A 23881-nucleotide genomic window follows, 5' to 3' on the forward strand; every position below is an offset into this window, starting at 1 on the left:
AAAGAGAGTGCATGAATTTTATATACCTTAAATCTACAATTAGTATTACTCTTTATTTTTAATCATGTATTTTCTAAGTTTTATTATTATTATTATTATTATTTTATAAAAAATATGATATCCCAAGTTTCTTAACAGCTCTCATTTGTGGTAGAGAAAAATCGTGATTACAAACTGTATACTGAAGTTACAAATATTTCAATAAGACACAAACTCAGATATCAAAATATATACTAAAAACATAAAAACCTCAGTACAAAATAAGTCAAAAGAAACATTACAACGAAAGCAAAAGCAATACAAACAACTTACAAAAACAAGGTTAACCACGCAAGAATGGATCAAATGGTGACGCGTACTTTACTAAGTCTTACTTTACTTTTAGAAAACCATTCTTTTTTTTTTTTATTTTTTTGCTGGTAATAAATATACGAAAGAAATTATAAATCGAATGATGTGATTTTCATGATTCACAAACATTGACCCAGTTTATCGTTTGTCTTGACTTGGAAGCTTTTACAAAGTCATAAGATATAAACTAAGGTGGAGTGAATAAGTCATGACTCATACCTCCAATTAATTACAAAGTCATGAATATCGTGACTCGTGAGTAATGTTATTTGAAAGTATTTTACCGTGATAGGTATAAAGGTGAGTGTATAAGTATCGTGTAATTATTTAAAAAAAAATAAATAATTATAAAATTTATATTAAAAAATTAATTTTTTGATAATAAATTTTATTTTTTTTAAAAAGAAAAATTTAATTACAAGCATAACTACATATTAATATGTGTATCAATTTAATGTGATTGATTAAAAAATAGATTTAATTTAATCAAAAATAATGTTAATTTAAATTTGAAATATAAAAAAATCAATATTATTATAAAAATTAGTAAGTGATTTTATTTATACCTAACAAAACTTTTTCAAAATAATTATGTAGTTGTTGGGGCTATAAGCGAAGGACTCTAAAGCGAAGAATGGATCAAATGGTTGTAATGACCAGAAGCATAAGCTTTTAGAATACCTGGCCATTCTTGTTTGTTTCTTCTGATGATATATAAAGAAGAGGAACTGCCCTAACTTGGTCAACATTTTGATGGGGGTGAAGTAGATGATCAAATGGTTCTAATGATCACCAGAAACATAACCTTTTTCTTTCCATTTTTACTCAGGGACAACAATGATCAAGCTCTGATATAGTGATATATGGAGGACAAGAAAGCGAATATAATTGCCGTTGCAACAGTGATCGCAGTCATCGTTTTTATCGTTGTTGCTCGTGTTAGTCTCAAGCTTTCCAAGACTTTCTTTCTCATCTGCGGGGCAGGTATTGCAGTGATCCTTGCTGTTCTTGCGTACCTAATAATCAGACGCCATTATAATCGCAGGAGAAAGTTTATGGAGTCAAGGTTAGTCTCAGAAGGCCGAGAGCTTCGTATAGAGTATAGTTTTCTCAGGAAGGTTGCTGGGGTTCCGTCAAAGTTTCGATACAGGGAGCTCGAGGAAGCAACAGATAATTTCCAGTCATTGTTAGGCGAGGGAGCTTCTGCAACAGTTTATAAAGGAATCCTAAACGATGGCACTGCTGTTGCCGTGAAACGGATTAATGGAGAAGAGCACGGGGAAAAGGAGTTCAGATCGGAAGTTTCGGCCATTGCAAGTGTGCAACATGTAAATCTTGTGCACCTTCTTGGTTATTGCTGTAATCCTGTGGCACCTCGTTTTCTTGTTTACGAGTTCATCCCAAATGGTTCTTTGGATTATTGGATCTTTCCTAGAAGGGAAAGACAGAATCGGCGTGGGGGGTGCTTGTCGTGGGCGTTAAGGTATAAGGTTGCCATTGATGTTGCTAAAGGACTATCTTACCTCCATCACGATTGCCGATCAAAGGTCTTACACCTTGATCTCAAACCAGAAAACATACTTCTTGATGAGAATTATAGAGCAATTGTTGCAGATTTCGGTCTCTCAAAGCTTATGGGGAAAGATCAGAGTAGAGTTGTCACAACAATCCGAGGTACTAGAGGTTACTTAGCACCGGAGTGGCTATTGGAGCAAGGAATTTCAGAAAAATCTGACATCTATAGTTATGGGATGGTTCTTCTAGAGATGATTGGAGGCTGCAGAAATGTTTCCTTGATAGAATCTAGTACCGGAAACGGGTCTGAAAGGAGATGGAGATATTTCCCGAAAATAGTGAATCAGAAAATCAGAGAAGGGACGCTTATGGAAGTGGTTGACCGGAGGCTAACAGCAGGTGGAGGTGGAGGAGGCGCCATTGATGAGAGTGAGGTAAGGAGATTGGCTTGTGTAGCTTTGTGGTGCATACAAGAGAGGGCTGGGATGAGACCTAGCATGGCTCGGGTGGTTGAGATGCTGGAAGGTCTTGTGGCTGTAGACGAGCCTCCTGACACGCGAATGATCGTTGTTGATCTATTGGCAATAGACGAGGATCAACAATCAGATGCTCGGAACCGGCCACAGGTTGCAGCAATGGCGGCACCACGCCTAGTGGATAGCAATAATCTTCCCATCTCATCAACAAATTCATTTGCCACTTCAATTATGTCAATTCTATCTCCAAGATAAGCTCCAAGAATAATAAGCTTTCCCCTGATCACCAGGTATCCTGATCTTCATACTTTTGTTCTTGGCAATTTAACATTTGCTCATAAGATCATGAGTATGATAATTAGCAAGCATATTTTGTTTCAGTTTGCGTATAGAGAGGATTAATTTCAATACAGTGTGATGTATTTCTTATCCTCATTAAATCAGGTATTTGAGACTGCTCTCTCATGCTTTACACCTTCTACCAATTTAAATGTATATAATAAATCATCTTGATGCTTTTTTAAAGGACCCGTCATTTTTTTTTTTTTCTTTTCAAAATATGATCCTCTCTTACGAGATTACAGACTAAAAAATGAACATATGAACGACCAACTTGCCTGTTGACAATGGTGGGCAGTTGTGACAATAAATTATAGTCATTGTGCTCCAGCTGTGGCTTTAATTTTTGGCAGGAGTAGTTGGTTATTGAATAAATGATTTTTTTTTTTTTAACCATTTCTTTCGTGTTCTTCATTCTTTGTTTTTTTTCCTTAAATGTTGACGTCTCTGCCATGTCAGACGTTGTGTGGACGTTCAAGACTTGCAAGAACTGAAGCAAACTACAAGGAAAATTAACAAGAATGATAGCTAGCTTCTTAGATTAGTCGGATTTCATAACAATATTTAATACTGACTCAGAAAGTGCAAACTAGCAAGAAGGTGGTCCAATGCCCTTATCTCCGAATAGCACAGTTTAATTTTATACATATTGATATACAAATTTATTTGTATATAGCAAAACTCTAAATAATATATAGAGAAACAACAGGCTTGCATTAACATGTTAACTTTGTAACTATATATATATATATATATATGAGTTAAATGTTTTCAGATTTGGTGGTGTACCGATGTTGCTTTGATCACATGAAAAATTAACTATGCTCGAAATTTCGTCGTGTACAAGCATCATCTCCACATATAATAGCTTCCTGGTTAATATGTTTTATGCTACAATCTATATATTATAAGGGTGTAGGACGGATCCAGATTCGGATTTCCAACCATAACTTGATCCAAATTTGAGTTTTAAAAATCAGGCTGTTGTCGCCTGAATAAATTTGAAAAAAATCTGGACGATAATCAAATGTAAACCCATATATCCGGTTTGTAATCGGATATCTGGTTTTATTTCTTTTTTTGTTCTCTGTGAAAAAAAAAAAAAAAATTAAACTTTTTAACATGTTTTTATAGTACTTTAAAAAAAAACTTCGAATATTATATTTAATACTCAGATTGTTTTTTTAAAAAATATTTTAAATATTTTTGTTTGCTTTTTTTTTTAATTTTTTTCTTAATGTTTAAAGAAGTAAATATTATTGAATTTATGTCTTTTTTAAAAAATATAAATAAAAACATTAAATATAAAAGAAATGAGTATTACTACAAATCAGTCACTATTCAAATCACACACTCCACACTTAATTTGAGAGATGAGTATTTTTTATAAGATATATGAATATTTTTCATAAAATGTGAAGTGTGGAGGATAAATAATGACTGATAAGAAGAGTTATTTTATAAAAATATTTGCATGAATATTTACCCTTTTGAATGATTGAATACGTGGCAACACACAAGATGATGATGGAGGGTGGAGAAGGAGGTAATTTGAATTGTCAATTCATCGAGCTTATTCTGAATACACTCCAACTAAAAAAACAATAAAAACAAATCAAGATGATGATTGATGATCTTCCTAATGTAGACATCATGTTGGGACTATGCAATTTCTTGGAGATAATGTGGTCCAACTACCAATTACTTTTCCACCGCCACCAACAACAACAATAATAATAATAATAAAAAGAAAAAAAAATCAAATAAAATTAAAAGAGGTCATTTTTTTTTATATGATTTGATTATTCTAATAGAAAAACGATAGACATATAATTTTTTTATAACTTTTTATATAATTATATTTTAAATTAAAAAATAACATCACTTTATATAAATGCTCTTTTTTTAAAATATAGTTGTATAAATGATTATAAAATAGTTGTACATGTATGATTACTAAAAAATAAAAAAGAGGAAAATCTTTACACCTCACATTTTAACAAAGAAAGGAAAAGATATTTCATAAAAGAGAGAGAATGAAAACATTGGATAAGACTAGAAAATTTTGATTACTTTGATTAAAGACATCTCTTCCCCATAAGCAATTCACAATTTTTTTTTTTAACAGGAAGGTCAGTTATGGTTAATAATGTCTATTGTGGATATAGAAACGATGTCGTCTTATCTCATCTCATCATTATAATTTATTAAAAAATTTTACATAAAATATAATAAATAATTTAATATTTTTAATTTTTAAAATAATAATATTAATTAAAAAAATAATATTCTAATAATATTTTATTCAAATTTTATTTAAAACCTTATTATCTATTCAAAATTTACCTGACTTTGCCAAATTTTAAACAGTTCCACTCCAATATCAGGGGGCAATATTATATATTATATATATAACTAACTAATTAATTAATTAATAGGAAAACAAATAAATAAGAGTTGCTGAGTTGGGACCAGTCTAGCTGAAAAAGCCTTCCCAGCCATGGTAATGGGGGTAAGTCTTGTGTATGGAAAACGGATTCTGAAACTCTGTCTACTCGCTGTTATTTATCAACAGCTGGGGTACATCCGTTACATTTTCTCGAAGACTCCGTAACATTCGAATCGACGGTTGAAAATGATCGTATATGTGTGCGCTTTACACCGGAGTTTGTTCTGATAGAGGGATCCTTGTAGGCCATGCGTGCAGCTGCAACGAGTAGACAGCCAGTATGAAACCGACAAAAACACGCACAAGGTGATAATATTACCAACGGAAAGTTGAGAACTGAGAGATAGAGAGAGAGAGATTGTGTTGGTGTTGCCTCGGAGCCTCTGCGGTAGTGATTAAGGTTTGTGCTGGTCGCTAAATCCCTAAAATCCGATTTGGAATTTATCCTTAATTCTTTGATTCGTTTCCATTTATGTCTCTGTTGTGCGATAATCTTGTGCGTGAGCCGCTGTCTGTGTTTGGAATTAATCGGAGTTGAAGCTTTGTTTATTGAGTACCGGGTAGAACTGGGTTTATTATCGTTTTTTATTTGGGGTTTTGAATTTTGATTAGGTGTAATTGTGTTGGTTGTTTTAATGAATATTTCTTCTTCGTAGTGAGGAGTTCTTGTGAAGTTTATTGATCGCCTCATTCTTCAATCATGGGTTAAGGCTTGAGATTCGGAAAGATTTTCGACATTCTACGCGAGCTTGACAATCTCTGGGAACTTCGCACTGGCTCTGTTCCAGTCCTCATTTTTTACTTATTCCTTACGATGCCATTTTTAGGAAATTAGCTAGTCTTGTTTGCAATATATTTTGGTGTTATGTCAAGAAATTCTTGTGCTTGGTTAGTAATTTGGGAGTTCATTTTTCTTGCTTTTCAAGCAATCATGATGGCTATTTTGTTTTTAAAAGCAGTACTAGTACTTCTGTAATGCAAATTACATGGTTCCTCCATGTTTGATATTAGAAAGTAGCTAGGAATTAAATGACTCATTAATTCCTTTTTTTTTTAAAAAAACAGATGGGCAGGCTTGCATGTATGCATGAGCAAATGCTTTTACAGATACAATATATTAGTGAAAAAATGGAGCTTTTACAGATACAATATATTAGTGAAAAAATGGAAATAATTTTCTATTTTCCAGAAAACTGACGTGCCTCCAATTGTATCCATTTATTTTTCTTTTAGAGTTTAAATGACTCATTAAAATATCTGGAATAACACAATGTGATTATGTTTTTTTTTTTTTTTGATAAGTAACAATGTGATTATGTAAATTAAACAAAAGGGGAGAAGTTATGGTTGACTCATTCTCCTTCTCTTTCTGCATACATGTTATATTACGAATTCTTGTTTTTGCATATCCATTTATATGTTTGGTCGGTCACATGGTTTGAGGCCACCTATATACTAAAGGATCGAGAAGCATTTAGACTTTAACGTATTTGATAATGTAAAATATCCCTCGAGATGTCAACTTTGGTGCCCTAAATGGTCATTCTTTCCTTTTCTTCTCTCTCTCTCTCTCTCTCTCTCTCTCTCTCTCTCTCTCTCTCTCTCTCTCTCTTTAAAACTTTAAAAAAAATTTGATAGAGGGCCTGATCACTGTAGGCACCAGGAGAGCATCCAAGTGATTATTTATTAAGAGCTTCTTATCGATCTACAACATTGGATCTATATAGTAAACAAGAGCACTTATGTTTCCATTGTGCAGGATCTGTTCCACTCTCAATTACTATAGCTGGTTTGGTTAGTGCAATTTTCTTGGGGGCTAAGATGAGCTTTACTGGCCCTTCAGTGGGTTCTGGTTTGTTTATTTCCCTTGCTCCAATTTGCTTTAGTCTGATAAAGATGATATTGGGGTTGTAATTCTTACTGTTCTTCATCTTTTTCCATCGAATTTCATTGCGAATATACTTGAGGTGGTCGAACTGCTAGGAGGTTAGTTGAGTTCGGAAGGACCTATGTGGTGAGACCTAAAGGTAAACACCAAGCCACTGTAGTTTGGCTACACGGCCTTGGTGATAATGGCTCAAGGTAATATTCCATTGCTTTGTCTAGTTGATGTTTAAGGTGGTTTTTCTAGTATTGGTATATTCCATATTATCAGCTTGTGTTTTGTTTTCTGTACTTTTAGGTGAAACAAAATTTGAGGCATCATTAAGTGTAGAGTGTTTCCTTCCAATGGTTTGCATCTCCACTTTCTAGAGAATTATTAAAAACAAAATTGAGTTTTCAAAAACAAAATCACATTTTTGTGCTTCATATTCTCGATTCCCACGTTCCCCCATCAAAAAATCTTTAAGACTATTGTTGCTCACCTGGGATAATAATATGGGCATTAATGCTTGTACATTGTTTTGTTTGTCCCCTCAAGAGAGGTCAGGTTCTAGAACTTCCATTTCCTCCTGTAATCATATTTTGATTGACCAGATAACTGTTTAATAAAGGAAAGGAAATCATGGAAAAATTATGACTCGTTGACCTCGTGTTTTAAGGACTTGCAAAGGAAATCATGGACATAATGACTCATTGACCTATAGTATTTTATGTACTGCAAGTCTCTCTGTTGAGTAATATATACGAACCGTAGTCAAATTCATGTTTTGATGCATAGTTGGGTTGTCAACATCAGTTCTTAAATCAGGATAGAAAAGGGTCTGTTGACATGTGTGCATGCATGTTGGCATTGGTTGTGGTTCAGTACAAATGGCTTGTGTTAATTTGTTTTAGCTTCAGCTGTATTTGTAATACTAAATTCCAATGTCAATGGATATTATTTTGTCCATCTTTATATTGTAACAGATGTTTCCAATTCAATTTGAAATGGAATCAGCCCACTATGTTTCCATTGTTTTTGTCACAACCTTTACTTGGGTCAAGTTAATTTTTTCTGAACACTAGTTTAAGATGAGTGCATTTTGGAATTCATATACATCTGACTGGAAGCACTAATAATTGATTTTTCACATTTCTGGTTCAATGGTTGTCTGATTTTCGTGTGTTTTGGTTCTTTTTTCCCCTCTTTTTGGCAGCTGGTCCCAGCTACTGGAGACCCTTCCTCTTCCAAATGTAAGGATAAGCAATTTTAAGTATACATCAAAACTCTCAACTTTAAACTTTTATACTCCAGAAATTGGAGGATAAACTTTGTTTCATTAACATTTCACATATTTTTGGTTATGATATCAGATAAAATGGATATGCCCAACTGCTCCTACCCAGCCAATTACTGTTTTCGGTGGCTTTCCTTCCACCGCTTGTAAGTTTACTTGCTATGAAGATGCGGTTATATTTCTTCCACTTTCACTGCTCATAAAGAGTGGAAAGTGCATTGTGTTGGAACACTAGAGTTTTGCTATTCCTAATATTAATCCAACATGTACCATGACTTAAATCAGGGTTTGATGTGGGAGACCTGTCTGAAGATGCTCCTGATGACTTAGAGGGTTTGGATGCTTCAGCAGCACATGTTGCAAATTTGTTGTCAACAGAACCTGCAGACAGTAGGTTTTCTTCTGGAGCTTTATCGTATGTGTGATGATGCTGCAATTTTGAATTTTCTGGTTGAAAAGCTTTCGTGAACACAATAATGTGCAGCACACTAATGCTCCATTGATTGCTGGCAGTCTCGAGCATTGGAATCTTGCAACAGCCAGTCTTAACACTTGCTGTTTCCTGTTTTCTTTTCTCTTTCAAAGCTCTGTCCAGTTTCAAGATGTCAGGCTTCCTTTTTATTTTCCCTTTATGTTTTCTTGATGATCACATAAAGTGTAAGATGTTAAATGCCGCTGGTCTTGACAGAACTTGGAAATGCACTCCATATTAGATAAATTTTTTCTTTTATGGGTTCTTTTCTAGGGTTTCATCTCTATGAGCTAATCAGAAAGGCTCTTATTATCTAGAGCAAAGTCTGTGATAGAGCCTAGGAACAATATTTTGCCCCCTTTTTCATTTCGACTTCATTTATGTGTGGTGATTGGCTTTGCCTTAATTGCCTTGTTTGAAATTGTTTTAGCGTGCATATGAGCTGATCTGGTGCATGTCTATTTTCACATAGCACTTTGTTTCCGCCTTCTCTTCAAGTAATTTTTTCTTTTTAAATGTATGTGCAAGCATTGTATTTATACTAGATTATCACTTTTTGAATTGCACAATGCACTGAGAGCACAGGATATAAGTTTTTGACTTGTTGAAAGCAATGATCTCTTTGATATTAAATACTTTCATCTTGCTCTATTTATGATTTGAAAAGAGCATAGTTGATTTCCCAGAGCTGAAAGAACTTTCCTTGGAAAAGTATTTGGAAAAGCAAGGTGCCTTCACAGGTTGCGTTCTTTGGCTGGTCTGCTACTTTAGGGAAAATTCTGACTTTGGACAACCTTAGGAAGCGTGGTTTAATTGTTATGGATTGGTGTTTCTTATGTAAAAAATCTAGTGAATCGGTGGATCATTTGCTCTTACATTGTGAGGTGGCTATGGTGTTATGGTATGGAGTGTTTAGTAGGAGTGGAATGGCTTGGGTGATGCCCCGGTGGATCTTTTTGCTTGTTGCAGAGGTTAAGGGGTAATTTGCAAATTTCTGCCGTAAAATTTTTCTTTTTCACCAAGGTGCATTTTATGCTGCAAATCTTCTGAGGGATTAATCTATACTTTCTAATGCTACGAGAAATAAATTTAATACCCTTTTGATGTCTTGATGTGACCTTGGCTTTATAATTTTGTGAAGTGCTGCCTATTTTGTTGCATAATTTTGACAGTGCTCTCTGTTTATTTTTTACAGTTAAACTTGGTGTTGGAGGTTTCAGTATGGGTGCAGCTACTGCACTATATTCTGCCTCTTGCTTTACTCAAGGGAAATATGGAAACGGCAATCCATACCCAGCCCAATTAAGTGCAGTTGTTGGACTGAGTGGCTGGCTTCCTTGTTCAAAGTTTGCATCCCTACAAGCCACCCTTCTCATCTCAATTCTTCTTTTCTTTTCTTTTCTTCTTTTTTTTTTTTATTTAATTTTTTTTTCTTTAATTTTGATACCCATGGTTGAGTTATATTCTTCCCAGGACCTTAGCGAACAAGATACAAGGGGTGGATGAAGCTGTTAGGCGTGCTGCGTCCTTGCCCATTTTGCTCTGTCATGGCAAAGGTATTCACAATTTTTTGGAATATTCAAATGTTACGGGTTTATTTTGGATTTACAGGTTTCTTCATTTACAAGGAGTTGAAATTATATGCTTCTCTCTGTAAGTACTGGTGTAATGAAGAGTTAATGCAGCACCCATTTTGTTAGGGATATTAATTGGAATGAGATGCTTGTCTTATCTAAAGCCAATTAATACTTCCTCCAGCATACTTGCTATTCTACCTGAGATCAATTCAAAACTTTAGGAGTTAGACGTCATGCCTGGCGGTTTTTCGTTAGGCTCAGGGGTCCAAACAGGCAAAACGAAGTCTTGTTTTTCTCTTTAAACATTTTCTAAAAACTATTTTTTGATTGTGACCTAATATTTGAAGTGCATAGAAGTATACCTTGGGGCAAGCTGGATTATATTTTTGTGGCACGATATTTACCACCATTTCTTAATTGCTGGGAAATTGAATCTTTAGCTAAACTAGTGGCTTCCTACTCTTGTATTTACCCCGATGTGAACAATTTGTGCTAAAATGTTGATCATCAATGCTAGTGATGCATAGTTGTAGTTCCAACTTTTGCGTTGAAGGATTTGCCATGATCCAAGCACTAGCATGGCAGCTATTATGGGGTAACTACACATAAACTGATACACGTATTGTTTGTTTCAGCCGATGATGTGGTTCTTTATAAATTTGGTGAGAAATCCTCGCGGTCCTTGAGTTCATGTGGATTTCAGGACGTGACATTCAAAAGCTATAATGGGTATGCAGTTGGAGATTACCAGCAAAGCAATTTGTGAATTTTGATAAATCTGGAGCAATCTTAGAGTTTTGTTTGAACATGCAGGCTTGGTCACTACACAATCCCTGAAGAGATGGATGAATTCTGCACTTGGCTAACTTCAAAGTTGACTCTTGAGGGGGCCTCTTCATAAGATGATGTAAGATTTCGAGTAACAGCAAGTGAGCAAGAACAAGAAACCAAAGAGCAAGTATGTCTACAGTTGTTAGCAACAAATATGGGTACCTAAGGAGCAACATTGGGTGTTGTTGGATATTGTTTTGGTTGGTTGGCACCTGGACAAGCCATATTTGTGAACTGCAATGCCATTTATTTGGGGTAATTAAAAAGCTGTTTGGAATTGAATATTTAAAGGCATTCCATCTGCCATCTGAACAGTATCTGCTGGTTCTGTCTCATTTATGATATCCGACTTATCTATAGACTACATTGGCTGGTAACCTCTTCTGATTGATCTATACATCCGGACCCGAGATATTATTATTATTATTATTATTTACAAAATTAAAATAGCTTGAAATTTACAGCGGACACTCCAATCCCAGTCTGGAACAGATTAAAGATGCATTGTGGCATTACTATCATTTCTGAGGGGAAAAAAAAAAAAAAGCTGCTTCCGACATTATGAGTGTCAAGACTTAAATAGAAGCCATTGTCGTGTCTGCTCCGTTCCCTGTTTGGCTGGAAGAAAGAAACTTCTTATGTTATTCGGTAATGAGCTATAAATCCTCCTCCAGTGTCTTGGTTGCTCTTGCTTTACATGCATTGTATTCCTAGTTTCGTAATATTCAAAAGTGCAGAATTCCAATGTCGTTTACAGACTTGGTCCATATTTTAGGTTCATGTCAACCTCAGCCTTACCATTTAGAGACAATAAAGTTTAATGACTTATTATATATATAGCCAAGACTTGCATGGAAGTGGAAATCTACACCAACACCAAAAACACATTTGTTGCATGCATTGGAACAACCGTGCGGTTTAAATGGCATGGGAGTTTCCTTGTAGCCTGTAGGTCAGCTAGCTCCACCTTCTGAACTCTTGTCATCAAACAATAGATTATAGAACTGGAATCGAATCCAGCCTGAAACAGGGAAGGAGAGGGTAATCCCCCTTATATATATATATATGCACACAGCAGTTTTGGTGACAAAAATTTCCGGCACTCATTTTCATCAAATTGCTTCACGAAACTGAAGTAGACAGCCATGTTCAGTAGAGATGTCATTTCCCCTCCACAAAAACCGCCATACGGAACAAAACATCCGTAGAAAAATGACCAATTATAAGAGTTCATGATTTTCAGTTCTCAACAGATGAAAGAAACATAAAAGGATAAAAAGTGGAAAAATGAGGGAAAAATGAAACAATTACAGCAAGTCAAGCAAAAAGTTTTACATGCAAGCAATGGGAACAATGGATTATATTCCCCTGTTCAGTAAAGCAGCCTAGTTTCACTTGTGTACCTCTTTAACAAAGGCCACATCACCGCTTACAGCCATTGGGGACAGCAGACACTTCTCTTGATCATCATCAATCTCTGTTGACTCGTGTGCAGTGGTGATCGACAGAGATTCTGTACCATCTTCTTCTAAAACAAACAACCACGAAAGCAACCAAAACACTCTATGGTAAAGGAAGCCATTGAATATATGGACTAGATATAGAGTCAAACTAACTTATACAGATAACAGGTTTCAAAAAAGGGTGCTCACCTGAACAGTCGTGGTACTCAGGCTGCTGTTTGACAGTAGATACTTGAAGGCTTTCAGGAAGCAGACAACTACATAAAGCACCTGATAAAAAAAAGTTGAGTTATAATCTCCATGTTATATTTAAGAATAACGACTTAAGAATAACGACATCATGTGTGTGTGGCAATCATAAATATCAATACCCGTGCTACTTGTTTCACATTCCAGGAAAAAGGAAAGATCAAAGAACATGGAAAAGACAACCCACAAGCAAACTAATAAATTAAAAATGCTTCTAAAAACATGGTTCATCTTCATTCCAAGAAAGTTTTCACACATGGCCACCAATTGAAAATCAATCCTTATGCAAGAAGTCAAGGCATAGGATTGGTGACGTAAAGAATCTAAAGATAAGCTACTCATTTTCTTCCAAATAATTGTTTCCAAAGAAAGAAATTCAGTCATCAAACGGTGGTGGGGTTTGTGAAGCTTCAAATAAGTTCCAAATCGTCTGGCTTGAGTTCGAATATTCTTGACAGAAGTTTACAAACTGAAGTGATTTAATATGACTCACTTTGGATATGATCTGCTATGTGGTGGCGCCAAATTTTTTATTTTTTCAATTTAGACATTTTTAATTTTTAAATATTTTTCACTTTTCATTTTTGTGACACGTGAACAAATGTGACTCTGCATTTTATAGTGAGTCTGATGAATTTATAAGGGAAGGATAAATGACTGAAGTTAAGAGGACAAGGATCAAAATGTTTATTTAAAAGTTAGGAAGTAATTTGTTGCCAAACTGAGAACTCTCATTGGATTATGTAAATGTAAAAATAAAAAATAAAATAAAAGACTCTTAGCTACAGTAAACCAACTCTTTTGGTCATATTTGAGTTTTCTGAAATTATATCGTTTTAGGGGAATTAACTGTAGTCCCTGTACAAATTACCAACTACATTCATTTACAAAAAGATGAATATCAAAATGAATCACTTTAAATGTTGGTGACAGGGCTAACAGCCTTGAGTGGACATGAAGGTCTAGTGTTTTAAAACTCTTAACTGCAGCAATGAAGCTGATTGCATCTACTTATATTAAAAAAAACGAAGCTGATTGCATCTATTCTGATCCATCAACAGGACAGGAAAAAAAAAAAAATCAAACAAAAATGTTTGTGTGAGAGAGAGGGAGGGAGAGAACAAGAAGTGAGTTAAGGAATGTAATAATGAAGAGAAGATGTAAAATTCTTTGTACCTAGTCGGGCAAGCCGATTCACCCAACCTGGGATGTGTTTTGCTGTCAGTCTCCATGAAATGTCATCTGTAAAATGGTTGCAATTCTTGGAAATGAGGTGATAGGTATCCCCATGGTACTCTGATGCCACATTCTCAATAAATACACGGAATTCTGATGGAAGCATAGTTATGCGGCCTAATGGGACAGAACACCGGTAAACAAAACCTGGGCAAGTCCTTGGCTCCACTTCAAAAACTCCACTTGCTGGGAAGTCATGAGCCCCGAATCCATACTCCTTACCATGGACTGTCCATAAAGAAATGATATGGATAGTGTATTTAGACTTATTAATAACAGCCAAAACTAATAATAAAAAAAATTCAAGGAAAAATTCACGTCAACACTTCACTAGTCTTCAAAAAAGAAGATTGTAAACCTTGCTTTAAACACATGCTCCAAGACATCTCAAATAGAAACCACAATCTCTCATAAGTTGGAAACTTTGGTTTTGATAGAACAAACTTTGGTTTTGATAGAACAGACTTCGGATATAGAACTCAATTACACAAATCTCTCTGTTTCTCTATCCAGTTGATTAGACCAAAAAAGAAGAGAGAGAGAAAAACACATCCCACTTTAGGCAGTTAGACAAAAGAATTATAATTTCACCCTTCTAGATTCTGGTAGACGTAAATACATAGGAGGATTGAATAATGAAACAGGATAACTGCATTTCCATATTATAAGAATATCAAAATTGACTCAACTGAACTGTTCAAGTATGTCAGTTGAATTGAGTTCTTTTGGGGTAAATTAATTTTTTTACTGCTCTACAGGAACTTCCCTCCTATTGTTTTCTGAAAAATGTACAATATTTCACATTTTCTTCAAGGCGAACAATTGAATTTTACATTGAAAGGCAATTGGCTCACCTAAGATGTATTTTTTAATCAAAAGAACTATATTTGCAAGAGATCAAAAGAATTATTTTTTAATCAATAATTATATTTACAACCTCGATACCACTGACATGACGGTTTGATTTGTAAGAGAATTAAATTTTAAACTTCTATTACAGATCAAAACATGCCATGTCGGTAGTGTACAAAGTGTATCCTCTACAGCTGATTGGAAGTAGAAGGATTAGTTAGTTAAACAAGCCCAATTATGTGACCGAAGGGCCTCTGGCAACACCAGTCCTTCCCTACAACTACTGCCAAATTACCACGACCCAATATATTTAATCCACTTTCTAATTAGTTACCACCAAACTGAAGTGCTATAATGGCATGCAAAAAAATATTTAACATCACATGCAGGTATATGCATCAATAGCATTCTAAAAAAAAATTAAACTCATAATTTTGTTTGGTTGAGAACCACTAAGGTGAGATTTGGGCAGTGAGTTGAGATGAAAATTGAAAGTTGAATAAAATATTGTTAGAAGATTATTTTGTAATATTATTATTGTTTTGAATTGTTTATTATATTTTATGTGAAAAGTTGGGAAAATTGTAATGAATAGATGAGTTGAGATCAACTACCTAAGTCTTAAATAAATGAAAGCCTGTTCACTACAACTCATTTATTTCGGAACTTCTCGTTATCAAATGTAGATCAATTAACTCAAAATCCGCGCGTAACTAGATGAAACTTCATGGAAAGGAACATTCAAATAATGATTTCAGAAAACTCACAAATTCTCCCAACTTTCCACACAGCCACTTAAATCTACTCTTCACAAATCAATGACCAAAAGAAGGCGGGGAGATCAAACAAAAACAAAATATATATTGCCTACAGGAGAGAAATTGAAGCAAATGGAATGAGAGAGAAAAAATAAGAAAATCCAAAGATAGCATCATCAAGAAACAATGAAACGAGCTAAGCAAACACCCAAAACATACAAAAAACAAAGACCAAAAGATTTCAGAGAGCATAAAAATAAGGAAGCCACAATATCATATAATTACCGAACTAACTAACCTTCAATGCCGGAATGGAAGATCCCAAAACCGAACCAAGACATGTAATTGTTGAGAGGGGTGAGATCGTATACGTTCAGCACCACCTGGGTCTCTCTGTATTTGACGTTCCCATCGCATTCAGAGGTCGAGTTCGAGGAGCTCTCTGACCCCATCTTCCACAACCAAAAAGAAAAGAAATAGAAGGCCCAAATACACCAAAAAATAATTATTGGCTTTTGTTTCCTTCTCAGGCCTCAGAGGGAAAGAAAGAGATATAAGAGATATCTCTCCGCCACAGAGGGGGGAGGAGATGAAAAAGGTTTGGGGACTTTTGAGGAATTAAAGCAAAAGAGGAACAGCAAGTAGCAAATGGAGAGAGACAGAGAGAGAGGGGGGGCGGGGGGGACAGTCAGGACAGAGATGAAAGGTGCTTATGAGTTATGATTCTGTGCACACAGCACCAGAATAATGCTCTCCGAGTTGGGCATATGATTGCCATCACCAGCTAACCTTCTTCGATTCCATCAAAAGATTAGACGACACTTAAGATTTAACATTAGTGAACACTTTTACAGTTTCTACCGTATCATATAAATTAAATATAAATAAAATTTCTTAATAAAATGCCCCCCACATTTCTAAAATTCAAATACAGTTGATGAAGGTCTCTGTTGTAAGTGGTTACCCCTCATAAAAAATAAAAATAAGTTGCTTTTAAAAGTTATAGCTAGCTTGTATTTTGTCATAAATGAGAAAAAGGTCACGGGTTAAGTGGAGACGATACACAGGTAGGGAAAATTTTTATGTTTTTCTTTCTCGACATGCAGCTTCCAAATTCGAACAAAAAATCGAGAGAATCTAAAGGCAAAATCACTATAAAGTAAATTAATTTTTTAAATAAAAAAAATATAAAAACATGGTGGAACTTTTTGGTTATTTATGTCAAATATAATATTTTTCAGTTTGGTAGTTAGATGAAAATTTTGAATTTTAAGATAAAATATTCAAATATTAAATGTTAATATTATTATTGTTTTAGAATTTGAAAAAATTAAAAAAAAAAGTAATTATTTATTATATTTTATTTGAAAATTTATTAAAATTATAATAATAAAATGTGAATTTTAAATTTGAGATAAAAAATTTGAACAGCCAAACCGAATCTTAATTTATGAAGATTCGAGAATTAGAGAGTAAGAAGAGTTGGGTAAAGAAATCATAATTTCCCACGGGATCATATACTTTTGACCTTAATAATAAATACATCGCCCAACTCTTTTACAGTATTCCCCAGATGAGAGTTTCATTACTGCAGGTTTTAGCCAATTCACTTTCAAGCACCAATGGACGGAGACCCAACTTTATGAACATGGATGGATAATAGGACCTTGGCTACAGCCAAGAAGGGAACTTGGCAGCAGCCCAAGTACTGCCAAGAATGAAAATATTTATTACAAGCTTCATTGTTCAAAGAGACTTTGATATAATTGCAGCAAAAGGCAAAATGAAGGAAAGATTCTAGGGAAAGAAATGTGATTCAATTAAAAGCTTTTCTATAGATTACAATTTCTTTTAGTAACATTCCAGCAACTTTAATCAACAAAACTGTCCCACGTCCAGTGGAACAGAACTCCGATGCATCCAACTCTTCTTCCCTTCTGTCCACCTGAAAATACACAACAGAAGCAGTTAGGATGAATATATTCGTCGCATTATCAATGATAAGGAAAATGATTGGCAGCTACGGTTCATGGATTTAAAGCAATACTTTTGAAACCTTGAAACAAAAACAATGAAACAGTGCCCACAAAGTTCTGCAATTATGGCTCCTCATCTGGAGTTGTCCTCCGCCACAATCGGCGCCTCCAAGGAACTGAGCCACCATCAGATGAGTCATTGTCCTCGTCTCGGGAAGAAGATCCAGTTTCTCCATCATAGCTCTCCCCCCAAAGTCTACTAGATCTCCTTCTAATGCTCATTTGTGCTCTGGTTCTCGAGGTACCAGACCAGCTGCCGCTTCTTGGACTAGACCCAGGTCGAAAAACCCGAATAAGAAAGAATACAGTCAGCCAACCCCCATCATCAATGGGCAAAATGTTGTCATCACCCCTCTCCTCTCCAAATGAAGATTGAAGTGTGCTGAGCAAGTCTCCAAGGTCCCTCTGTCGCTCCAACCTCCTCCAATTACGCTGACGCTCTGGGTCAGCCTCTGATGGGCGCACAAGGGGGTGCTCAAGCCTAGCATGCTTCCTGAGATCTGTATAGGTGCCAGTGAAAGTACATGTCTCACAGGAGCAGCTCCTTAATTTCGCATTCATGAAACGACGAGCAGGCTCAACAACAATCCATTCTTGTATCTGTCCACGACATAGGGGGCACACTAACTTTGGTTGCTCCTGATTCTCACAAGAGATGGGATGCAAAGGGGGGTGCACTTCCTCACTTCTTTCTTCTTGCACCTCAGTAACTGTTAATTCTGATGTTTCATTAGGAGACAAGCGGGCAGTAAGTTGAGTGTCATCAGGTCCTGTCATTGTTGACGAGGTTTCTAAAAATGACTTTCGGAACTGATCAAGACAGTTTGAGTGGCGGTAGCTAGTATCACACATGTATGGTCGGCATCCCTTCTCACGTGATGAGCAGATTAGCAGAACTGCATTGTGAGGATGTTCCATGCAGACAGGGCACCTAGCTTCTTCCCATTCCTTTAAGTTTTCCTTCGTTTCTAAAGGAATTCTTGGTGAAGATCGTCTAGCACAACTAGAACTGCATGAAAACGGAGATGCCCTGTACACATCACGAGACATTGAACGGTCTCTCCTCTCCTTTGGCATGTTGAAAAATCTTGAGAAGAAGTCAGGCACCTCCAAAAAGTAGCAGAAGTAAAGAAAACTACAAAAAAGAGGACATCAAAATAAGTAACTACACCACTTGGCACCTAAGAAGTATTAAGGTTTTGTGCAATGCTGGTATAGTCAAAAAAGTAACAAATAAACATTATTACTCAACCTAAATTACAAATGATCCAAACAATCCCCTGAATAAGCACATGCTGAGTTTGCAAAATTGCAAAGGTCTATGAAATATTTTATTTTTTGATTGGCACCAGATGTCAAGTAACAACGTCCCGACTAGAGAGGAGTTTCCCGCAAGTGCACCTCGGGTAATTCATGGGAATCCCCTCCCCCCCCCCCCCCCCCCCCTCTCCCAAAAATCCTATAGCCCCTAGAGACTGTTTGCACCCAGTGGGATTCAAACAAACAAAAGCTTATATGGATTTGCAAATATCTAAGCAAATTATGATATCCATGGATGATCAATAATCCCACCTTCCATTCAATTTCATAGATCTCATGATGAACTGCAGCAGCAAGTTTTAATGCGTGAGCAAAAAAATTTCTCAGAAATATGTCAAAGGAAAGAATAAATATGTCAAGCAGTGCTCAGAGTGCACTGGCAAAATCTGAGAGACATACATCCAATAGAATGGTTCTGCTGTTGAAAACAGGGTACTACCATGTCTATATCACAACATAAATATATTATAGTAGCCTTCTTGCAAACAGCACGTTGGATTTGAATTTGCTCGGAATACTTGAACAATGCGTCGTGGGTAGAATGATAAAGATGAACTATATGAAGACTACACAACTCAACAAGCCTTTATAACCAACTTCTTGAGATCGGTCAAACATTTTACCTCCGCCTAAATCCACATCCTCAGCTACATCATTGCCATCACTGGCATCCTCCTGGACCTTCTCCTTAAGGTTGGTTACCATATTGACATTTGGGAAATCTTGGGGTAATAGATTTGAAGTCTTCCTTCAGTGCCCCCCACCTTCGTTTGTTAATATTGATATTTCTGAAAACTTAAAAGTTCACAGGCGACTAAATGTACCCGTTAAATTGTGTCCAACAGGATGAAACTACCATCCTACACTTGAGAAGTGAAGAATTAATATGTGAGAGAGAGAGAGAGAGAGAGAGAGAGAGAGAGAGAGAGAGAGAGAGAGAGAGAGTTGAACTAAAACGAAAAGGAGAAACCGATATTCTTTCTCCATGCTTGAGAGTGGCAGAATTTGAAGAATCTCCAAAACTTTTAAAGTTATAGGCTTTAGAGAGTATCTGTTAGCACGAATCCGAATTAACTTAATTAACATGGGCAACATCAACATCTTAAAGCTTCAACGATCCCAATAAAATCTATCAGAAAGGTATCGCCTCATTGGCACAAACACGAAGAACGGTACCCCGTTCTGAATAAAATCGTAAATGCTAGGTTTCCAAAGTTGTGAAATTTCTGTAATTTTATTTTAACCCGGCATATGGAAAAACTGAGCTGTAAAACTCAATCTACGACCAGAAGATTCCAAACAGAGTTCTCTGCTATTAATCAGAACCAACTTTTATCGCGTAATAGTTTTCAGGGTATTTAAAAATATATATAAATAAATAAAATAAATAATAAATAAATAAATAAACGAATCCACTACAAGCATCAAGCAAAGAATTAACTATTATTTGCAGAAATTGAGCTCATACAAAGCAAGACAGACAAAGTTCACAACAAAGTGATATCTACAACAACCATTCTCCGCACATCCTCAGCTAAACAACCAGCTCAAACCCCAAATAATCATTTTTCCTAAACACAGCCACCTTAAAAAAATCCCCAACTCCCAAACCCTAACCGGTACAACGTTTCAAAACCGAATCAAAGTGCATCATCGGCCGCCAAAAAATCCGATCCGTACAGACAACCATCCCGCAGATGCACCAAAAATAAAGACTCGCAGATCCGATTACAATCGAACCCGGAGCTGGTAAAAAATCAGAGATCGTATAGTAGATTTACCAGAAGCCCGAGAAGCCGATGGAAGAACTAAAGCTTCTCGGATTCTCTAGGAACAAACACTTCCTGATACAGATTCGATTCGATTCGGTAAGGAACCCTAAGCGAGAGAGAGAGACCGAGAGGCGAATTTTTAGGAACGCTTGAGAGGATTATAGGGGCTACATACTTAAGGAATGACCTGACGTGGACAAAACGGGTTCGCTGGTGCTATTTATAAAAATGCTTTTTATTTTCTTTTTATTTTTCTTTTTCTTTTTAATTCAAACGTTTATTATTTGAAGTCGGCGCCGTTTTGGCCTATTTGAAGGTCTAATATTATTATTATTATTATTATTATTATTATTATATTGCTTTTTGGTGGTTTCTAGACTCTAGTACTTAATATTAACCATTCAATATGGAACTTCTTTTAAAGTATATTTTCAGTGTAGGGTAAATACCATTCAATATGCATCCTACACACCGCCAAGACAGGTTTAAAACAAAATTTTGAAACAATTAAAGTTTTTAGAATATTCATTTAGGTCTCATTTGATTGAAACTCAATTCAGTCTAATTTTAAATTAAATCTAATATTTAAATACTCAATTTTTAAATTATTAAATTCATTTAAATTCAAAACATCTTTATACGTAAAATTTATAATATTTTTCAACTCAATATCTCTTTATATGTGGACTTATAATCTTTATTAATTTTTTTATAAATATCTCTAAATTCATCTTTTAAACATGTTAAAATCCATCTTAGATATGCTCTACATAACTTAATCTACTTACTCAAATCATTACAATTCACTAAGCTCAGTCATGGTCTTGCCTGTTCAGTGATGAGTAAATAGTCAAAATTAAACCAAACTCTATAGCTCTGATTTTCACATACATCAACTTCTATACACTCCATATAGCACCAGTTTCTGAAAAAATAACTGGCTTGATTAAGGAAGAGTTATTATCAGAGCAGACATGACTTTGGACGGCAAAATTAACTATGTCACGTCATGCCACCCCGTTACCGATGATGATCCTAGAATATTTACAAAATTATGAAACCTAATTGTTGTCACTTGATGTTCACGGCTGCTGACATGGTGCGTAGCTCCTTTGCAATCTCTGAATAGGTAGGCCGAGAGTCGGGATCAGATGACCAGCACCTCTCCATTAATGATGTCCATGTGGGGTCACACCAGCCCCTTAATTATACCAGCTGAAATTTATCCAGCAAATTTTAGTCAGCGTTGATTGATTTGGAAAATAAGTGTTTTCAGTTTGGGTGGCAATTATAATGTAATTTCTTATATATTCAAACGCTTGACGCATTAAATTTCCCAATCCTAAGTCAATCTATCATCATTAAAAACCTAGAGTCATGACATCGCAAATTAAAAAATTAGATGTTCTATGGTATGCCGCTTAATATACTTTTTTTTTTTTTTTTTTTCCTTTTTTTTTTTTTTACGAGTGGTTGGGAGTTTGAACCCGCTTATACCATCCAAAGGACCTTGTCGGTTAATATACCATCTTGATTGCAAAACCAAAACCAAAAACAAAAAATTGATCCAACACTGGTAAGAGCTAACAACTATGTTCTTGACCTCTTTACTATCATCAAGTTGTCAGTAGCACAGACTCTATAGGTGCGTGGATTACAGATTAGAAAATATTGCCAACTCATGAATTTATCAAAAGATGCATGGCTCCAGATAGAATGAAATAGCTAAAAGTTATTGAAAATTAAGCATCTCAATTATGGTTAAAAAATAAGAGTTACAGATATCCACTTTCATTTTTGAATTAAAAAGTTACCTATTATTTCCTCTGAAAGCACGTTTGCATAGGGTTCCTCCCCCGTCAAGATTTCCCACGACTATTCCAAATGAGTAGACATCAACATAAAATGCTGAAAACACATTTGAAAAGTAAAGTGATGTACCGTTTGGTTACACATATGAGATATTTTAAATAATAATGAATAAAATATTATTATAATATAATTTTTTAATATTAATTTTATATTAAAATTTAAAAAAATTAAATTATTTATTATATTTTATATAGAAATTTGAAAAAATTATAATAATGAATTGAGGAAATAAAACTTATATAAGCATCTTTACCTTTCCGGTAACCATTCTGCCGTCGCTATTCAAAAGCTCTGGAGCCAGCCATGGTATAGTTCCTCGTACCCGACCAGATACAAGCGTCCTTTGTTTAATTTTCGATAAGCCCAGATCACCAATCTGAAAAGATTGATGGTAGATTTTTCAGTAAAAACAATGAAAGTTTCTGAGAAGACCGTGGACCATAGACCGAGTTTAGCAAAACAGAAAGGCAGACCAGATAAGAAATTCTGATCAAAACCAGCAAAATAAGAAGATTACCTCACACACTGGTCGATGAGGGTCCCTCATATTCACAAGGAAGTTGTGAGATTTTAAATCAAAGTGGACAATATTCTTCCCATGTAAATATTCCATACCAAAGGCTGCATCCATTGCTATAATTAGCCTCTTCCTACGATCAATTGTCCTGTGATTCAGAATTGGCAAATTTAGAGAAACGGGTTCCTTCAATGGTTTCCAACAAATTGCCAGTCAAGCATACATATAAAATAAGATGAACTGAGATGCAGCAAGAAACATACTAAGAAAATGCACAACAATTTCTAGGGATACAACTTCATATGCTAGCCTTAGGTGAGCGACCAGCAATGTGTAAATATTGCTCCATCTGATTCAACCTACTTGAGTGACAAATCCAGAATGCATAATTACACATATGAGGTGTTCATACCCCTTGCAAGATATACCCCAAAATGCTCACTCCCACAACTCATACTTGATGATGGTAAGCACTTTTTTTATAAGAGACTTTTATTAATGAGAAAGGTACTACCCAAGTGCATAGAAAGTATATATTAAAAACACCTAGATAGAAATATCTGAAAAATCCAAAAGACTGAAGCTGGCGAAATTTGGGACTGCTGCCATCCAGTGATATGGAGATCCAAAGAAGA

At 35.3% G+C, this 23881-nt stretch overlaps 5 protein-coding genes across 13 annotated transcripts; 2 read left to right on the plus strand and 3 right to left on the minus strand.

Annotated features, from left to right (window-relative positions):
* The first annotated feature begins 960 nt into the window (after positions 1 to 960).
* On the plus strand, positions 961 to 2867 carry LOC122305101 (probable receptor-like protein kinase At5g20050). Its single transcript, XM_043117417.1, has 2 exons — positions 961 to 2632; positions 2724 to 2867. Exon 1 carries the CDS (start codon positions 1215 to 1217, stop codon positions 2595 to 2597), a length of 1383 nt encoding a protein of 460 aa, XP_042973351.1. The 5' UTR covers positions 961 to 1214; the 3' UTR covers positions 2598 to 2632; positions 2724 to 2867.
* A 2316-nt stretch (positions 2868 to 5183) lies between these two features.
* Positions 5184 to 11548, plus strand: LOC122305102 (acyl-protein thioesterase 2-like). Of its 4 annotated transcripts, none has more exons than XM_043117418.1 (11): positions 5184 to 5530; positions 5787 to 5957; positions 6890 to 6982; positions 7098 to 7212; positions 8211 to 8247; positions 8368 to 8437; positions 8577 to 8681; positions 9959 to 10109; positions 10237 to 10319; positions 10976 to 11069; positions 11154 to 11548. In XM_043117418.1, exons 2-11 carry the CDS (start codon positions 5945 to 5947, stop codon positions 11239 to 11241), a joined length of 849 nt encoding a protein of 282 aa, XP_042973352.1. In that variant the 5' UTR covers positions 5184 to 5530; positions 5787 to 5944; the 3' UTR covers positions 11242 to 11548. The 4 variants fall into 4 exon arrangements, with proteins under 4 accessions (XP_042973352.1, XP_042973356.1, XP_042973353.1 ...); XM_043117422.1 differs by having other exon boundaries at positions 5787 to 5917; XM_043117419.1 differs by lacking the exon at positions 5787 to 5957 and having other exon boundaries at positions 5185 to 5530.
* Positions 11549 to 12249: 701 nt separating this feature from the next.
* On the minus strand, positions 12250 to 16417 carry LOC122305103 (deSI-like protein At4g17486). 4 transcript variants are annotated; one of them, XM_043117426.1, is made up of 4 exons: positions 16028 to 16417; positions 14087 to 14347; positions 12824 to 12904; positions 12250 to 12696 (listed from the first exon to the last, which is right to left on the minus strand). In XM_043117426.1, the coding sequence occupies exons 1-4, from the start codon at positions 16179 to 16181 to the stop codon at positions 12563 to 12565; spliced, it is 630 nt and encodes a 209-aa protein (XP_042973360.1). In that variant the 5' UTR covers positions 16182 to 16417; the 3' UTR covers positions 12250 to 12562. The 4 variants fall into 4 exon arrangements, with proteins under 4 accessions (XP_042973360.1, XP_042973359.1, XP_042973358.1 ...); XM_043117425.1 differs by having other exon boundaries at positions 12250 to 12699; positions 16028 to 16414; XM_043117424.1 differs by having other exon boundaries at positions 14060 to 14347; positions 16028 to 16414.
* Positions 16418 to 17368: 951 nt separating this feature from the next.
* LOC122305104 lies at positions 17369 to 21056 on the minus strand. Of its 3 annotated transcripts, XM_043117428.1 has the most exons (4): positions 20867 to 21056; positions 19709 to 19945; positions 17786 to 18900; positions 17369 to 17674 (listed from the first exon to the last, which is right to left on the minus strand). In XM_043117428.1, the coding sequence occupies exon 3, from the start codon at positions 18840 to 18842 to the stop codon at positions 17829 to 17831; it is 1014 nt and encodes a 337-aa protein (XP_042973362.1). In that variant the 5' UTR covers positions 18843 to 18900; positions 19709 to 19945; positions 20867 to 21056; the 3' UTR covers positions 17369 to 17674; positions 17786 to 17828. The 3 variants fall into 3 exon arrangements, 2 of the variants coding, with proteins under 2 accessions (XP_042973362.1, XP_042973361.1); XR_006241035.1 differs by lacking the exon at positions 19709 to 19945 and having other exon boundaries at positions 17777 to 18900; XM_043117427.1 differs by lacking the exon at positions 19709 to 19945.
* Positions 21057 to 22578: 1522 nt separating this feature from the next.
* LOC122305747 (myosin light chain kinase A-like) lies at positions 22579 to 23388 on the minus strand. Its single transcript, XM_043118302.1, has 3 exons — positions 23247 to 23388; positions 22983 to 23105; positions 22579 to 22765 (listed from the first exon to the last, which is right to left on the minus strand). Exons 1-3 carry the CDS (start codon positions 23358 to 23360, stop codon positions 22733 to 22735), a joined length of 270 nt encoding a protein of 89 aa, XP_042974236.1. The 5' UTR covers positions 23361 to 23388; the 3' UTR covers positions 22579 to 22732.
* Positions 23389 to 23881: the final 493 nt, after the last annotated feature.

The sequence above is a fragment of the Carya illinoinensis genome, chromosome 3, assembly GCF_018687715.1.
Source record: "Carya illinoinensis cultivar Pawnee chromosome 3, C.illinoinensisPawnee_v1, whole genome shotgun sequence".
NCBI lineage: Eukaryota > Viridiplantae > Streptophyta > Magnoliopsida > Fagales > Juglandaceae > Carya > Carya illinoinensis.

Coding starts and splice junctions, on each gene's coding strand:
- LOC122305101 (XM_043117417.1), top strand. CDS start 1,215: ATGGAGGACAAGAAAGCGAATATAATTGCCGTTGCAACAGTGATCGCA.
- LOC122305102 (XM_043117418.1), top strand. Junction 6,983..7,097: donor TGGCCCTTCAGTGGGTTCTG/GTTTGTTTATTT, acceptor AATATACTTGAG/GTGGTCGAACTGCTAGGAGG. Junction 7,213..8,210: donor CTTGGTGATAATGGCTCAAG/GTAATATTCCAT, acceptor TCTTTTTGGCAG/CTGGTCCCAGCTACTGGAGA.
- LOC122305103 (XM_043117423.1), bottom strand. CDS start 16,181: ATGGGGTCAGAGAGCTCCTCGAACTCGACCTCTGAATGCGATGGGAAC. Junction 14,348..16,027: donor CTTCCATTCCGGCATTGAAG/GTTAGTTAGTTC, acceptor CTTTATGGACAG/TCCATGGTAAGGAGTATGGA. Junction 12,700..12,823: donor TGAGTACCACGACTGTTCAG/GTGAGCACCCTT, acceptor TGTTTGTTTTAG/AAGAAGATGGTACAGAATCT.
- LOC122305104 (XM_043117427.1), bottom strand. CDS start 18,842: ATGCCAAAGGAGAGGAGAGACCGTTCAATGTCTCGTGATGTGTACAGG.
- LOC122305747 (XM_043118302.1), bottom strand. CDS start 23,360: ATGGATGCAGCCTTTGGTATGGAATATTTACATGGGAAGAATATTGTC. Junction 23,106..23,246: donor CTCATCGACCAGTGTGTGAG/GTAATCTTCTTA, acceptor CAATCTTTTCAG/ATTGGTGATCTGGGCTTATC. Junction 22,766..22,982: donor GCAGAATGGTTACCGGAAAG/GTAAAGATGCTT, acceptor ATGTGTTTTCAG/CATTTTATGTTGATGTCTAC.